The sequence below is a fragment of the Anomaloglossus baeobatrachus genome, chromosome 4 (assembly GCF_048569485.1).
Source record: "Anomaloglossus baeobatrachus isolate aAnoBae1 chromosome 4, aAnoBae1.hap1, whole genome shotgun sequence".
Classification (NCBI taxonomy): Eukaryota; Metazoa; Chordata; class Amphibia; order Anura; family Aromobatidae; genus Anomaloglossus; species Anomaloglossus baeobatrachus.
Window position 1 is genome coordinate 410,244,088 of NC_134356.1, and position 18,712 is coordinate 410,262,799.

At 44.4% G+C, this 18,712-nt stretch overlaps 1 protein-coding gene across 1 annotated transcript in view; it reads right to left on the reverse strand.

Annotated features, from left to right (window-relative positions):
- The window catches only part of PLXNA4 (plexin A4), a 1,083,593-nt gene that overhangs the window by 23,805 nt on the left and 1,041,076 nt on the right, over positions 1-18,712 (reverse strand). Inside the window, exon 31 of the mRNA XM_075345346.1 lies at positions 14,440-14,590. Coding sequence (XP_075201461.1) covers positions 14,440-14,590 — 151 coding nt within the window. The remainder of the gene's footprint in view (positions 1-14,439; positions 14,591-18,712) is intronic.

The window sequence follows — 18,712 nt, forward strand, 5'->3', positions numbered from 1 at the left end:
TAAAGATTTATTTTTACAGCACTGTGATGTCCAGCAATCAAAATACAGGGAAGCCCATTTTGTTTTTAGTTATTTAAATAAATAATTAAAAAAAATATATATGGGCTCCTGCTGCATTTTTTGTATTGCTAGCTAAGGGTAATCCAAGCAGCTACTGGCTGCTAACCCCCACTGCTTGATGTTACCTTCAATGGCAATGGAAAATCCAGGGAAGCATTTTTTATTTTTTTTGCCAAAAAACTACAAAAAAAGGACGTGAGCTTCGCCATATTTTTGTATGCTAGCCAGGTATAGCAGGCAGGTGCTGGAAGAGTTGGATACAGTGCCAGAAGATGGCGCTTCTATGAAAATGCCATTTTCTGAGGCGGCTGCAGACTGCAATTCGCAGCAGTGGGGCCCAGAAAGCTCAGGCCAACCTGTGCTGCGGATTCCAATCCCCAGCTGCCTAGTTGTGAAATTCATGAAATAATAAAAAAAGGGCTTCCCTTTATTTTTGGTTCTCAGCCGGGTACAAATAGGCAACTGGGGGTTGGGGGCAGCCGTATCTGCCTGCTGTACCTGGCTAGCATACAAAAATATGGCGAAGCCCACATAATTTTTTCAGGGGGCAAAAAACTTCTGCATACAGTCCTGGATGGAGTACGCTGAGCCTTGTAGTTCTGCAGCTGCTGTCTGTCTGGAGAAGAGCAGACAGCAGCTGCAGAACTACAAGGCTCAGCATACTCCATCCAGGACTGTATGCAGAATTTTTTTGCCCACCAAAAAAATGACGTGGGCTTCGCCATATTTTTGTATGCTAGCCAGGTACAGCAGGCAGCCACGGGCTGCCTCCAACCCCCAGTTGCCTATTTGTACCCGGCTGGGAACCAAAAATATAGGGAAACCCGTTTTTTTTTAATTATTTCACTTATTTCATGAAATAATTAAAAAACAAATGACGTGGGCTTCGCCCCATTTTTGTGTCCAGCCGGGTACAACTAGGCAGCTGGGGATTGGAATCCGCAGCACAGGCTAACCCGAGGTTGCTGGGCGCCTCTGCTGCGGATTTCAGTCCGCAGCCGTCCCAGAAAATGGCGCTCTCATAGAAGCGCCATCATCTGGCGCTGTATCCAACTCTTCCAACAGCCCTGGAGCCGGGTGGCTTGTTGGGTAATCATGAGTTAATACTGGCTTTGTTTTACTAGCCAGAATTAAGCCAGAGATTCTTAATGTCAGGCACGTTTGACCCGGCCATTAAGAATCTCCAATAAAGGGTTAAAAAAAACACCACACAGAGAAAAAATACTTTAATAGAAATAAATACACAGACAGACTTAGAGACGCCATCTGTATTACCCCCTGTCAGCCCTCCACGATCCTGCTCTTCTGTCTTCTTTCTAGTGTAGTAGTAGTGACGATTGTAGTGAGGAAGGATGAGGTTCACCAGCTCATCACTTGGGGCTGGGGAACCTCATCCTCACTACAATCCTCACTACAATCCTCACTAGTGTAGTAGTAGTGACGATTGTAGTGAGGAAGGATGAGGTTCACCAGCTCATCACTTGGGGCTGGGGAACCTCATCCTCACTACAATGCTCACTACAATCGTGCAGCCTTCACTCCGTGAGTGAACAGTGCTGGCTGTCAGTGGTAACAGCGGTACCGCTGACAGACGCGTTACCATAGCAATGGTGCTCTCGGAGCCGCGGTTAGCGGTGACGTCACCGCTAACTGCGTTGCTATGGCAACGGTGATCTCCGTTAATGACCGGCTGTGTCAGCCGGTCCCTAACGGAACGGGGAGTCGACCGTGTGGTAGAGCATGTCGCCGGTACACGGCGATACACATATGTGCACCGTGTACCGGAGAGATGCACTCGCAGGTCCTACATGACGTGTCATAGTCATGTGACCAGTCTGTAGCCAATGAGATAATAGCCACGTGACTGGTCACATGGCTATTTTGACGTCACGATAGGTCCTGCATCTCTGCTGGCAGTGCCGGTCGCCGGGAGGATTCAGCGATCATCGGATGGAATAGCGGCAGGAGACAGAGTGCAGAAGGGATCGCGGGGACCGGTAAGTGTTATGGCAATGTTTATTAACTGTTTGTGTACATTTATCATGCATTTTTATGTGTTTGTTATTGCCTCCCATTATAGCCTATACGTTCGAGTTCGGTTCGTTGAACGTTCGACGAACTGAACTCGAACGGGACCTCCGTTCGGCGAACCGCCTCGAGCCGAACCGGGACCAGTTCGCTCATCTCTAGTTCTGAAATGTGCGGTGCAGTATCACGGCTACTGACACTTGACCGTGTGGAAGACAGAGTGTTTGTGGTGGTGCCAATCTGACTGAAAGCATTATCCGCTATCCAACTAACAACCTGTTGACACTGGTCTTGGTTCAAGAGCGGTGTACTGCTGCGGTCCCCAAGAATTTGGGACAGGACGTGCGAGCGACTAGATGTGGCCCTTTGTTGTGGCGAAATTAGAGCTTGCACACAACCTCGGTCTCTGCCTGCACCACCATCACGTCCACTTCCTTGTTCATTGACAACGCCCTTGCGCATTTTGCAATGCTGTGCTGATGTGTATTCACTAGACTTGTGCGTTATATCCAAGTTTTTGCAAAACTCACACAAATGCAGCGGAAAGCTGCCACCAACAGGCACACACGTGCGGTTTTTAAATGCAAGCACGGAGGCACTAAGAACCTAACAGGTCTCTATCCAGGGATAACGTGGAGCCTCCCAATTTTTGGCTGCCCTGCCTAAGGGCTATACTACAATAGACCCACTTCCTTCCAATGGCCACTTCAGGTTTACAGGCCATCATGCACGTCTCTATCCAGGGACAACGTGGAGCCTCCCAATTTTTGGCTGCCCTGCCTAAGGGCTATACTATAATACACCCACTTCCTGACAATGGACACTTAATGTTTTGAGGCCCTCATGCACGTCTCTACCCAGGGACAATGTGGAGCCTCCCAATTTTTGGCTGCCCTGCCTAAGGGCTATACTACAATAGACCCACTTCCTTACAATGGGCACTTCAGGTTTACAGGCCATCATGCACGTCTCTATCCAGGGACAATGTGGAGCCTCCCAATTTTTGGCTGCCCTGCCTAAGGGCTATACTACAATAGACCCACTTCCTTACAATGGGCACTTCAGGTTTACAGGCCATCATGCACGTCTCTATCCAGGGACAATGTGGAGCCTCCCAATTTTTGGCTGCCCTGCCTAAGGGCTATACTATAATACACCCACTTCCTGACAATGGACACTTAATGTTTTGAGGCCCTCATGCACGTCTCTACCCAGGGACAATGTGGAGCCTCCCAATTTTTGGCTGCCCTGCCTAAGGGCTATACTACAATAGACCCACTTCCTTACAATGGGCACTTCAGGTTTACAGGCCATCATGCACGTCTCTATCCAGGGACAATGTGGAGCCTCCCAATTTTTGGCTGCCCTGCCTAAGGGCTATACTACAATAGACCCACTTCCTTACAATGGGCACTTCAGGTTTACAGGCCATCATGCACGTCTCTATCCAGGGACAATGTGGAGCCTCCCAATTTTTGGCTGCCCTGCCTAAGGGCTATACTACAATAGACCCACTTCCTTACAATGGGCACTTCAGGTTTACAGGCCATCATGCACGTCTCTATCCAGGGACAACGTGGAGCCTCCCAATTTTTGGCTGCCCTGGCAAAGGGCTATACTAAAATAGACCCACTTCCTTACAATGGGCACTTCAGGTTTACAGGCCCTCATGCACGTCTGTATGCAGGGGCATTGGTGAACCTCACAATTTTGGACTGCCCTGGCAAAGGAAAATACTACAAAGACTCAGTCACTTCCTCAAAATGGGCACATTAGACTCAAGAGGCCTTCATGTACGTCTCTTCTCAGGGACATCGGAGTGCCACACAATGTTTTCACATAAAATCTTTCATGTATTAATCTCAAAAAGTAACATACACCAGCTCTATCTCACTATTGGGTATGTGCCCTTAACATTTCTGCCATGAAAAATCATTTTGGGGTCATTTTGGAAGGTTTTCTGGTGAGTCCGTAAAAATGGCGTGAAACGCGGACAAAATTGTTCACAGCTGTGACTTTTGAGTGATAAATGCTTCAAGGGGTCTTCCCCATGCTGTTGCCATGTCATTTGAGCACTCTTCTGAGACTTTTGTGACATTTTTAGGGTTTCTACATGCTGCCGGGGGGTCATTTCACAAAAATACTCGGGTCTCCCATAGGATAACATTGGGCTCGTTGCTCGGCCCGAGTACACGAGTATCTTGGGAGGCTCGGCCCGAGCTTCGAGCACCCGAGCTTTTTAGTACTCGCTCATCACTAGTTTGCTCCCATTACTAATGAGGCCAGCTTTAGTTGGTCAATTAGGGTAGAATAAGTTATTTGACTCAGAGTTCTGATCAGTTGTTTTGATGGTCTATGTGGTACTTCTTTAAAAAAACTACAGTGAATACACTCTTTGAAAAGCTGTAAGCTATCTAAAAATATATAGCCATGTTAACGATCCTATCAACATAACCAAACCGATAGGCTAATCTTCTTAGAAAATGTTCATGGAAAGAAAATAAATCCTCTGCTGTTTGTTTACAAAGGAGTAGTATCACTAACTTAAGCAAGTTTTCTTTTGTTCTCCGAAACCAATTAGGATTTGGGGTGATATCAACCAGTGTAAAGCGTGGTACATAATGAGTAATTATTTTGTGGCAAATGTCTGGCAGGAGCAGACAGCAATGCTTTCAAAGAGAAAACCAAGTGGTTCAAAAAAAGATAGAGAAGAAATGCTGCAACCTAGTTGTAATGAGATTAATTCATCAACACCCAGATAGAAGCTTTCAAACAAGTCCTGCAGTTCTACGTGCAATGGGGATATACTAAGCAATCAAAGGGTTTGGTGCACAGCTGACTGCAAAAATGTCTTCAAACACCAAACATAAACAGAGGAAAATAGCAAATACGTATTCACATTGGTATAAAAAAAGAAAAGAAGCAGTATATAAACATGATATTCATTTTTCTTGGAGGCCAGCAATGTTCATTAAAGTATTTAAGATTCCCCAAATAATAATTAGAAGTTTGCTCTCATTTCCCAGTATTTGCAGCCTTCATTGCTTTTTGTATTTATTTTGCAAGGTTTTTCAATTTTCTCGGCCTCTGTTATTATGATTGTCACTCCGATTGTGTGGTCATAACAATGGTTACACTCTATGAATTGAAAAATAGAAAACAAGCTTTTTACAGTATCATTTCCAATTAGATTTTTACAAGATATGATAGCATGTCAGTTATTGCTTTATAATTAAGTTGTCAACAACAGAATAGGCCAATCTTTTCACATTCATTCAACCAATTATTGTTTATAGCAAATGTCACCAAAGTTGACACACTTTATGACTGCAACTATGGCAAGTCTTGTGATACACAACAACAGCAGTAGGAGCAAGAATCGTTGTTTTACGTTGATCACAGTCAACTGTAATCCTGAGTATATCATCTCTATGGCAGGGAACCAGGACCACTACCAGAAATGTTTAGAGAGAAAAAGGTTTACAACTAATAGTTCCAATTCTTTTTCCAGCTAGTCATGATGTATCCTAAGATTGCTTTTACATTATTGTGGCCAAGTTCAGACACTGGTTCATTTTTATACCACGATTGCTATAGAAGGGATTTTTCACTACTCTTAAGGTACCGTCACACTAAGCGATGCTCCAGCGATCCCACCAGCAACCTGACCTGGCAGGGATCGCTGGAGCGTCGCTACACGGGTTGCTGGTGAGCTATCACACAGGCAGATCTCACCAGCAACCAGTGACCAGCCCCCAGTCAGCAGCGACGCGTGGAAGCGATGCTGCGCTTGGTAACTAAGGTAAATATCGGGTAACCAACCCGATATTTACCTTGGTTACCAGCGCACACCGCTTAGCGCTGGCTCCCTGCACTCCTAGCCAGAGTACACATCGGGTTAATTACCCGATGTGTAGTCTGGCTATGTGTGCAGGGAGCAGGGAGCCGGCACTGACAGCGTGAGAGCGGCGGACGCTGGTAATGAAGGTAAATATCGGGTAACCAAGGAAAGGGCTTCTTGGTTACCCGATATATACATTGGTTACCAGCGTCCGCAGAAGCCGGCTCCCTGCTCACTGCACATTCAGTTGTTGCTCTCTCGCTGTCACACACAGCGATGTGTGCTTCACAGCGGGAGAGCAACAACTAAAAAGTGGTCCAGGACATTCAGCAACAACCAGCGACCTCACAGCAGGGGCCAGGTTGTTGCTGGATGTCACACACAACAACATCGCTAGCAACATCGCTGTTGTGTCACAAACGTCGTGCCTCAGCAGCGATGTTGCTAGCGATGTTGCTTAGTGTGACAGTACCTTCACTTTGATAACCTATTCTCAAGAAAGGTTATCATAATCAGATCAGTAACAATCTGACACCTGTAACCTCCATCAACCAGCTGTTAGCAGCAATGATGGAGTTGAACACTAAAGGGGGCTTTACACGCAGCGATATCGCTAGCGAGCGTACCCGCCCAAGTCGTTTGTGCGTCACGGGCAAATCGCTGCCCATGGTGCACAATATCGTTAAGAGCCGTCACACAGACTTACCTGCCTAGCAACGTCGCTGTGGCCGGCGAACCGCCTCCTTTCTAAGTGGGCGATTCGTGCGGCGCCACAGCGGTGTCACTAAGCGGCCGCCCAATAGAAGCGGAGGGGTGGAGATGAGCGGCCGTAACATCCCGCCCACCTCCTTCCTTCCTCATTGCCGGCGGCCACAGGTAAGCTGTAGTTCGTTGTTTCCGAGGAGTCACACATAGCGATGTGTGCTGCCTCGGGAACGACGAACAACCTGCATCCTCAACAATCAATGATTTTTTGAAAATGAATGCTGTGTCAACGATGGACGATTTGGTGAGTATTTTCCATCGTTAACGGCCACTCGTTGGTGTCACACGCAACGACGTCGCTAATGATGCCGGATGTGCGTCACGGAATTCGTGACCTCGGCAATATATCGTTAGATACGTCACTGCGTGTAACGGGGCCTTTAGGCTTTAGTCACATTACTGCTTGGCTCGAGCGAGGATCGCATCGGACTGCCGGATAGGCAGTGGCTCTCCTTACCCGAGTGTGTCAGCTGCATAGAAATACACGAGGCTGTCACGCTCGGGTCAGGAAAGCTTCTGGCTGATGCGATTCTCATGAGAGTCATACGGTAGTGCGACTCCTGTCTAACTCTACTTTTACAGAGCTCACTGTTTAGTGGCTGCTGCTGGGTGCTGACGATCTAATCCTATTCCTATTAAAAATGCATTGGCCACAGAATGAAATAGAGCCCATGGTGGCTAAACTAATCTGCTGCTGGCCCAGCAGATAATCCAGTTGAAATCATATCCCCATATCTTGATGTGTAGATGTTCACCACCCCTTCCATGACTGGCGGCTTTACTTTACTTTTTTGATGATCTAGTCATATATGCCATGAACTTTAACTTTGGACATCATTTATATAGAATTCATGGTTTGTGTTCCTATTATTAAATATTTCAGTTTGTTGTTAGTTAAATTGTTAGTTTTTGTTGTTAGTTAAATTGTTAGTTTTTCATATTAATTATCGTTTTATGGAAACAATTTTTTTTTATTTTCACACAGCTACTGTTTATGTAGTTTGCTCTTTAAAGAGAAACTAATGTGAAAAAAAAGTTAGCGTCACCCCTTGTATATTTCACTATCCTCATTTTCTATAAATCCTACAAAACTCAGTTTCCCAATTTCCAAGGTCATCCATTATAGGTTATATATATTTGTTCCAATATTTATAGACAGGGAGTTTTGCTCCGTCTCTATACTGGCTTGAGTCTGCCTTGAAGTATCATAGCAGCAGATCATAGACATGAAATAATTACACTTAATTACAACACAACAGTAGAATTCAGAGAGTAATGTCATACATGACTATTATTTATGGAAGGTCATACACAAGTTACACACAAATTGGTAAACCAATAAAACAACAATTACTTTGATGATTTCACACTTAAGTAATTGTTATATATTCTCATAGCATTCGGCACAAACTATTTCCTGTATCTTTCCGTCCTACACCTTAGTAGGATTAGACGATTATTGAAGTTGCTCCTCTGTCTCACGAATAGCTAATATAATGAATATGCATTACTGTTCATTATCGCCATATACTTTTCTAAGTTCTTTTCTCCACTACCTCCTCAAAAGTGTCAAGATGGTGGCGCACAGCCGAGCTTGCCTTGTAGATGAGCTTATTCAGCTTTTTAGCAAGAGACACCCCCACATTACTTCCCCAGCATATGATTGCAAAAAAGATGGCACTTGCCACCACGGTCTGGTATAACATTTCTAACATTTTGCTGTACACATTCATTAAAGAGGACCAACTACCAGGATTTTCCAATATAAACTAAAGCCAGTGCTATACTGGCGCTATCATGCTCATTCTAAGCATACTTTCAGTTGTGAGATCAAATGTATAGTTTCTGAAATATGGGCAAGTAAAGTTTGTGAAATGCACTGTTATTTGATTGATAGGTGCCGCAGAATATCTAATAGGTGGGTCAGGTTTTGCTAGTTATTCCCGCCCCTGTCTGCCTGCCTGTCATTCCTACCCCCTGTCCTTCCTCCCTCCTTCCTCCCCCTGTAATAACAGAGAAAGGGGAAGGAAGGACAGGTGGGCAGACAGACAGGGGTGGGAATAACTAGCAAAACCTGATCAACCTATTAAATATTCTGCAGCACATATCAAACAGTGCATTTCACAAACTTTACTTGCTTATATGTCAGAAACTATACATCCGATCGCACAACTAAAGGTATGTTTAGAATCCGCATGATAGTACCAGTATAGTACTGGCTTTAGTTTATATATGAAAATGCTGGTGGTTGGTCCTCTTTAAGCAACCTTAAGGCCCAGTCACACTAAACAACTTACCAGCGATCCCAACAATGATACAACCTGATAGGGATCGCTGGTAAGTTGCTAGGAGGTCGCTGGTGAGATGTCACACTAAGCGACGCTCCAGCGATCCCACCAGCAACCTGACCTGGCAGGGATCGCTGGAGCGTCGCTACATGTGGAAGCATGCTGCACTTGGTAACTAAGGTAAATATCGGGTAACCAACCCGATATTTACCTTGGTTACCAGCGCACACCGCTTAGCACTGGCTCCCTGCACACCTAGCCACAGTACACATCGGGTTAATTACCCGATGTGTACTCTGCTACGTGTGCAGGCAGCAGGGAGCTGGCTTCTGCGGATGCTGGTAACTACGGTAAACGTTGGGTAACCAAGAAGCCCTTCCCTTGGTTACCCGATATTTACCTTCGTTACCAGCGTCCGCCGCTCTCACGCTGTCAGTGCCGGCTCCGTGCTCTCTGCACACGTAGCCGGAGTACACATCGGGTAATTAACCCGATGTGTACTGTGGCTAGGAGTGCAGGAAACAGGGAGCCGGCACTGACAGCGTGAGAGCGGCGTACGCTGGTAATGAAGGTAAATATTGGGTAACCAAGGGAAGGGCTTCTTGGTTACCCACTGTTTACCGTGGTTACCAGCGTCCGCAGAAACCATCTCCTGCTGCCTGCACATTCAGTTGTTGCTCTGTCGCTGTCACACACAGCGATGTGTGCTTCACAGCGGGAGAGCAACAACTAAAAAATGGTCCAGGGCATTCAGCAACAACCAGCGACCTCACAGCAGGGGCCAGGTTGTTGCTGGATGTCACACACAGCAACATCGCTAGCAAGTTGTGCCTCAGCAGCGATGTTGCTAGCGACGTTGCTTAGTGTGATGGTACCTTTGGTTTCGGAAGGAAGTACAGTTTGCTCATACCCTTCTTGTATACCTTCTCTGTATGGCATCTCCAATCTAGTTTGCTGTCCAGGTGGACCCCAAATATTTTTAATTCTCCACCTGCTCCATCGACTGACTATTGATAGTGGCAGGTAAACATTCCATCTTTCCCCATCAACATCTTAGTTTTCTTTACATTTAGTTGTAGTTAGCATGGCACCAATCTACAAAATCCGACAACACCCATCCATATTCCTCATAACCCTGGCCTGCACTAATACATCTAACTATCACAGAGTCATTTAAGGAATTTTGAAGGTGGTAAAAATCAGATTTATACCAAAAATTTGATGTATACAACGAGCAAAGATAGTGTGATAACACGGTTCCTTGAGGGGTCCACTACACTGCTCAATAGTCTGACAGACACAGCCGCCCCCACCTGTACAAACTGCGGCCTGTCTGACAGGTCCTCAGTAGTGATGAGTGTGTGTGCTCGCCACTTCTTATTACTCAATTCCAACATGACTCAAGTACCGAGTATAATGAGAGTCAATGGGAATCTCGGATTCTCAATCGCGTAATGAGCTGTGGCGAGCACACTGACCCATCACTAGTAGTCAGTTAACCAATTTCTCATCCCCTCATCCACCTTCATAGGAGTTATCTATTTGGGCAGTAAAAATGCCTGTAAGGCATTAAACGCACTACTAGAGGAAACTAAGAACATTGGGCACACAGTGGTTCCATCACTGTCGAAAAGTAAATGTACTTTATATAACAGAGACATAACCGCAGTAATAATAGTAAATATACCAGGATTTAGAGACAAAAAAGCATTGGTGGGTTATTCTATGATCAATAATACCATCCAAGTGTAATGACATGTTAAATAACATTATAATATGAATGATAATCCTAAAATTAATATAATAGCTGATTTCTAACGACTGCAGTATAACCATACTTACCAAACAATATTTATAGATTCCGGCATTGCCTTGGAATGAAACAGCGTGCATATGTGCAAAGTAAAACTATGTATTTTGCTCAACTATTCTCAGCTGTTGAGCTGGCAAGCTGATATCAGCAGCCAATTAATTTCCCTCAGCCAATAATTAAGTAAGTTTTTAATTAGAATGAAGAATTTCCTGCTAGATTTGAGATGGGCTGAGCAATGAGATGTGTTGTGCAATGAGATGTATCCTGCCATAAAGCAGGGAAAGCCATTAACGCTCAGAGATTAGAACTCTCAAGTTAGATTTGACTTTGCTGGCTGCATAGGAAATCATTGCACCATATGAATGAGTTACTATCCAGGGAATGATTATCATAAAGCATACAATGTGCACTATTTCTGCATGTGTCTCTTTATCAGTATGTATCCAAGTTTATTTCTGAACAGGGTCCATATGTTTTCTTAATTTCTTTGTTGATACGTCGATGGCTCCCCAGATGTTCTGTGTCAGTCTCAGATGCTATGCTCATCACAGAGCTGGCACCACTTCATAAGACATTCTCATTTCCCACATTCCGAATACAAAGTTAACCAATAACAGACGCACTACACCTTGATCTTCTATGTTAACACTCCCAGATCACTGAATTGAAAAAGGCTATCTTTTAAGTTCTTCTATGATTTATCTGATAGTTATCAGTTAAGTGCACTAAACAGTTACTGGCCATAAAATCTAAAAAGATTCTTAATAATGATATGTAAAATTATTATTCTCAAGCATGCCTTATGACCCATCATCACATTTTAGTGCCACACAGATAATTATGTTGTGGTGTACTGTAATTGTGGTTAAACTGTACCTTTCAATTAAAAAAAGCTAATAATAACCTGCAGATATAGGGTTAATCTACAAGTTAATAGCATTGTGAATCTGCCCGGCGCCTGCACATTAAAACCCACTGCAGGGAAGAAATGAACTTTATTCCTCACAGCAGCATTTCGGTTTCAGTCAGGTGGCGGCGCTGGTGTGGGTTCAGTCATCGCTCTGTGTATGGAGAGCAGCAGCTATAGCCACGCTCCTGCACTGACTGAAAGCCACTAAGGATAAGAGGAAGCTGTCAGTCAGTGCGGGGGGGCAGTTGTAGCTACCGCTCTCCATACACACAGCAGTAACTAAACTTTGACCAGCGGGGTCCCCTGACTGAAACGGTAATGCTCCCAAGAGGATTAAAGTTAATTTCCTCCCAGTAGAGGGGTGTAATGTGCAGGAGCTGGCAGATTCAGAATGTAAGCCCGCAAGGGCAGGGTCCTCTTCCCTCTGTTTTTTCAGCTAGCACCTATTCACATTTGTTGGATGTGCGGGTCAGCTTTTTTTAAATAGAACTAAGCGATAGCATCGGGAAAAAGGACTTGGGTATAATAGTAGATCCCAGATTCAACATGAGCCAACAGTGTAGTGCTGCAGCTAAAAAGGCCAACAATATTCTGGGATTTATCCAGAGAATCTTTAAATCTTGATCAAAAGAGGTCATTATTCTCCTATAATCTTCCCTACTCAGACTCCATCTGCAATATTGTGTACAGTTCTGGGCGCCCCAATTCAAGGAAGACATCGATATATTGGAACAAGTCCAGAGAAGAGCAACCAAGATGGAAGAAGGTCTGCAAACCATTTCGTATAAAGACTGGCTAAAAGAATTAGGAATGTTTTGTTTGCAAAATAAAAGGCTGAGAGGATACTTAATAGCGGTTTACAAATATCTGAAAGGTAGTCACAGTGCAGAGGGAACTACCCTATTCTCATTAGTATAAGGAAGTACAAGAAGCAATTGGATAAAACTAAAAGTAAGAAGATTCAGATTAGATCTTTGAAAAAACTTTCTGACAGTGAGGGCAGTCAGAGAATGGAACAGGCTACCACGGGAGGTGGTGAGCTCTCCAGAAATGGAAATCTTCAAGTAGAAGCTGGATAAACATATAGCTGGGAAGATTTAGGAAAACCTGCACTCACAGGGGGACGATTGGAGCAAAACTAATAATAGCTCAATCGTCTCCCGAGGTCCTCCGGGCAGATGACAAAGCCACAGAGAGACAAGCGGCTGGACGGCACAACTTCAGAGAGACACAAAAACAACAAGCACCATCGGTGGTGTTCACAGCACACCACCGGGTATATGACCTCCCCTGTTAGTAGCACAGGGAGAACTGCGAGGATCAGTCACATGCGTAGGGAGCAAAGCCAGAGTGAGGACGCAGCCTAGTTGACATCACTGAGCTGCCTTGGTATGGGTGGAGTGGTAGGACAGGAGCAGGTTAGGTGACCATTGGTGTGCATTGCCGCGAATCCAGGCGCAACGAGCACTGGACGCCTAATCTTGCCTACCGCTCCTAATGACTCTTGCAGCCCTGTCACAAACACTACAGGGCTGATGGCACTTGTGGCCGCTACAGACTGCTCTCCACCAATGTTCTCACAGAGCTAGAAAGACGCTCGTGTGCCCATGGGCATCGTCCAGGGTCCTTCATAGCCTAAAGGCTGCTTTACACGGTACGACCGATTGTGCAATTTCACAATCGATCTTACCCGCCCCCGTCCTTTTTGCGTCACGGGAAAATCGCTGCCCGTGTCGCACAAAGTCAGTAACCCCCGTCACACATACTTACCTCTCGTGTGACCTCGCTGTGGGCGGCAAACGTCCACTTCCTGGAGTGGGAGGGACGTTCGGCGTCACAGCGACGTCACACGGCCGCCGGCCAATGGAAGCGGAGGGGCGGAGATGAGCGGGACGTAAATATCCCGCCCACCTCCTTCCTTCACATAGCCGGCTGCGGCCGCGTGACGCAGGTGAGCTGCTGTTCATCGTTCCCGGGGTGTCACAAGGAGCGGTGTGTGCTACCCCGGAAACGATGAACTACTAAATTAAACGATATTATGGAACCTAGCGAGCAGTACACGACTCACGATTTGTGAGCGATACTGCGTCGCTAGGAGGTGTCACACAGGCCGTCGCTAGGAGGTGCGTCACAAAAACCGTGACCCCAACGATCTATCGCACGATAGATTGTCTGGTGTAAAGCAGCCTTTAGACCTGTCCCAAGCAAGATGGCAATCAGCAGCCGCCACAACACCATTGTTATCGACGGCCAATCAGCGGCCACCGAGTCATTGGTGACGTCACACGCATGCGCAGTAGCAGAAATCCTGCAATTAGAGCCCGGAGAGGCAACGGAACCCACGCATGCGCGGTAGGGCACAACAGGGACTTAGGCTCAGGATGACCAAAGACCCTGGACACTGTAGGGGATGAGGATGGGGCAGGGCAGTTCGAGGCTCAGGGGAACCCCGAACTATAACAATTGGACCTGATAGCCTTTCCAACGCTTCCATTCTACAATTCTATGAACACCTATTAGTTTGCTTACTTTGTGCCCAAATTTTTGTGCAGTGTCATACTTGAGACCATGTCTCCTTCCTACTAAGTCACGCACATTTCACCTCCTTTTTCATAAGACAAATATTTAGATAATTACAATAGTAACAGAACTATACTAATACTTCATGTTTACTTAGAAAACAACACACAAAGCAGCAACATGAAAATACCATGGATTTGCTATGGAAAATTACCTCTTCACTATACTTTCCAACATATGAGTAGATTTCTGAGAGCGCACTCATAGTGTTGAACTCATTCATGTGCATACGCGATTGCTCTGCCAAGTAGGCATTCATATCTTGGTCACTAATAGCTGGCATTTTGGCAATGTCAGAATAGTACCTGAAAACAAAAAAAAGAAAAACAATTTTTAGAGTGCCAAACATTCACACAAATGCACAAAACAGAAAACAGCATTTTGAATAAAATGCCAATAGTTACTTTTTTACTCTTGAAACGGTTTACTTTTGTCTCACTGCTAATGTTATGGCATATTAAACACCTTTTCTTACATCAGGGGACACGGTATTATTATTACTTGTGTACAGTCAAGAATGGCAGATTTCTATAAATCGTCTCATGATCACCTGGATAAAAGAATTTTTTTTTCTCCATTTGATACATTTCCATTCATTTTGAAACTGTCAACAATAGGTGAAAGAAATCTTAGTTGCATCCTTTGGGCTTCATTGTATTTCATTCCCTAAAGGATTTCACATCTTCTGACTCATTAAGGAATGTTGTATTCTCCATGTCCTTCATCCCTCATGTAATTCCTGTATAAGCGGACGTAGCATGAGGAAGGCAATCAGTCATTGCCATTCACATCTGTGCTTTGCTGTCAACTAGTTAATTAGACTCAATCATTTACATATTTAATTTCTTCATTCTGACATTTTGTGCACCAAAGAAGTCAGCAACATGATACATGATTTTATAATTAGGAGCAGAAGTCTGATACTAGAATAGCTGACAGGTGTCCTGTGGATATCATAGCGTTACCTACTGAGTAATATATAAAAACTTAACAAGTGCCATTGGACATGGACATCTTACACAATAATGAGTGCAGATATTAAACCCATAATTACATTGATTACTATTTTTGGAGCTTCTGATCAACCTTTTAAATGGCTGAAGTCTAGAACATGCATATTTACATGTATTTGACCCTTGTGGGATTACGTGGTGTCATGATTCCTCTGTGCAGAGGATCTTGCACACTGTGATGCTCTGCCGCACCTTCCTGAACTACAGAGCAGGCAGTGACATGTTTCCTTTGTGTAGAGCATCTTGCATGTGGAGATGCTCTGATGTGTTTTCTTGAGCACTAGCAAACAGGTTGTTTGACAGCACAGGATTCCATGCAAGTTCAGGGAGGTGATGATTACTCAGGTGTTCCTCCTAACTGGTAATTGCTCTGTTTCATTACTGAGCATGCTCTCCCAGAACCTCGTCAGTTGTATTCTCTGGTTCTGCAGTTGTGATCTTGGCTTGTGTTTGTACTTGTATTCTGATCAAAGTTTCTGACCTCGGACCATTACCTGACCACGTCTCTGTCTGCTCAATTAATTTAATACGTACTCTCCTGGAATTCTGACCCTCAGCCTGTGACTTCACTGCGTTTCTGCTTACTCACTGTGTCCTGTTGTGTCCTCCTGTTTCCTGACCCCAACTCGTCTGACTACCCTTTCGTCTACACTATCCGTAAGTGGTGACTAGCCTCACACATGGGTAGAGAATTTTCTATATGAAAATGAATGATCGTGTCTTTATAGGGTCTAAAAAAAAGTTCTATATCAGAGAAAATGTAAGTTTTGCAAACATTTAAGTCTACTACAATATATAGGGAGATTCCAAGCTTTTGAGCTGTTTAGGTTGTAAAATACTGGGTAGTGACATCCTAAATACTTATTTGGCAAAAACAAGTCTGCAAATTCATTTGTATTCAAGAAGACACAACTGAGAATGTGTCCAAGCCGGCATTAGCAGGCTGTACTTTGATTCTGTGATAGCAGGTACGGGTGGGAACACAGCAGCTAGAAAAATCACTATTTTCTATTTCGATGTAAAACATAATTACCACCAACTGTGAATTCTTCATTCAATAAAAACTCACATCAAATACATGGAGCTATGCTAAAAGTTTTCCTTTTTTCATATTAAGAACCTTTTAATCATAATGTAAAAGAATGAATCACAGCATGTACGGTATAGATGGACAAAATGGCTTTGCGCACACTAGCAATGGTTTACTCCAGCACAATATGTTTGATATGACACCAAATGTTCTGTGTATTCACAAAGTATTAGGCATACAAGAAAAGGAAGGCAGATGGGTTATCATTATGTTATTACAGACATTTTCTCAGGCCAGAAGTTTACAACATATGTGCAAAAGGAACATACTTTCAATACGTCTCTCCATGCATGGCAGTGTTAGTCAAGAATAGATGGGACTTTAACGTCCTGCATGCTTGATTACAAATCAATAGTCAATCTCCAGATTAACGCCAAGTTCTGATAGACTGAGTGACCAAATAGACCTACAGTACTACATTATCATTCTGTACATAATTTGTCAATGCCCTGACTCAAGGTTGGTTTAGGCTGTCTGATTACCACACTCGGTTTGGGGGAATACTAGATGAATGGCAAAAAAAGGGGAGGGGAAACCATGTCTCTAAGAAAAGGGGAAGATGGTGACCTCTGGTACAACCTATGCTGGCCCCTGGCCCCTCTGATGTCCCTAGATAGGTTCCACACCTATGCACAAATCAGAATACCTAGGTCCTGGCTGACCCTGAAATAGGCCAAAGATAGTGACCGGATGGGATAAGCACTTGTCAACCTCAATAAGAACTAAAGAACACACAGTGAGAACAAACAGGGGAATGCAACCTACCAACGTATCTGCAATATGATTTTGGGAGAATAACAGCAACATACAACAATGTGTTTTGACAGGAGATTTCAGGCCGACTACTTGCAATCTGGACAGCATAGGAGTAAACTATCACCGGCAACAAACCAAGGGGAACTGCAAGCATATATAGACACAGGGAGTGGGGATAAGGATTGGTAACTGAACTGCCAAGATATCCACATGGTCCAAAAGGGTAAGCATTAACCCTAACAAAGAAGACACATAGAACTCCATTTACAGCAAAGAAGAAATAATGAAATATTATCAAGCAGCAGCATATCAAGCAGCAGATTATGCAGCCAAAGCAGTGACTTTCTGCAACCGGATGCCACAGGGTTGTCTGTTAACATTTACACACCCGTGACACTGATCTGAGGGTAGCACAAAATTGGGCAGAAACTCTTATTCTAGCAGTAGGTCACATATTGGTAGTTTTTCTTGTGCTGTTTGAACTTCTATTTTTATGAACCCTGACTTACCTTCCATCCTCCATTGAATGACTGCTTTCTGCCTATGCAAAGCGTAGGCAGAAAGGTGTCAATCAGTAGAGAGGGCTGAACCAACTAAAGCTCTGCCCATTGGTTAATTGTAAAAAAAAAAAAGTTAATCAGCTCACCACTTCAAGGTAATAATGATCTACTCTACAATGCCTAAAGGGAAATTCATTGAGAGGACTAACTAATAGTGATGAGCGAGTACTAAAAAGCTCGGGTGCTCGAAGCTCGGGCCGAGCCTCCCAAGATACTCGTGTACTCGGGCCGAGCAACGAGCCCAATGTTATCCTATGGGAGACCCGAGTATTTTTGTGAAATGACCCCCCGGCAGCATGGAGAAACCCTAAAAATGGCACAAAAGTCTCAGAAGAGTGCTCAAATGACATGGCAACAGCATGGGGAAGACCCCTTGAAGCATTTATCACTCAAAAGTCACAGCTGTGAACAATTTTGTCCGCGTTTCACGCCATTTTTACGGACTCACCAGAAAACCTTCCAAAATGACCCCAAAATGATTTTTCATGGCAGAAATGTTAAGGGCACATACCCTATAGTGAGATAGAGCTGGTGTATGTTACTTTTTGAGATTAATACATGAAAGATTTTACGTGAAAACATTGTGTGGCACTCCGATGTCCCTGAGAAGAGACGTACATGAAGGCCTCTTGAGTCTAATGTGCCCATTTTGAGGAAGTGAGTCTTTGTAGTATTTTCCTTTGCCAGGGCAGTCCAAAATTGTGAGGTTCACCAATGCCCCTGCATACAGACGTGCATGATGGCCTGTAAACCTGAAGTGCCCATTGTAAGGAAGTGGGTCTATTTCAGTATAGCCCTTTGCCAGGGCAGCCACAAATTGGGAGGCTCCACATTGTCCCTGGATAGAGACGTGCATGATGGCCTGTAAACCTGAAGTGCCCATTGTAAGGAAGTGGGTCTATTTCAGTATAGCCCTTTGCCAGGGCAGCCACAAATTGGGAGGCTCCACATTGTCCCTGGATAGAGACGTGCATGATGGCCTGTAAACCTGAAGTGCCCATTGTAAGG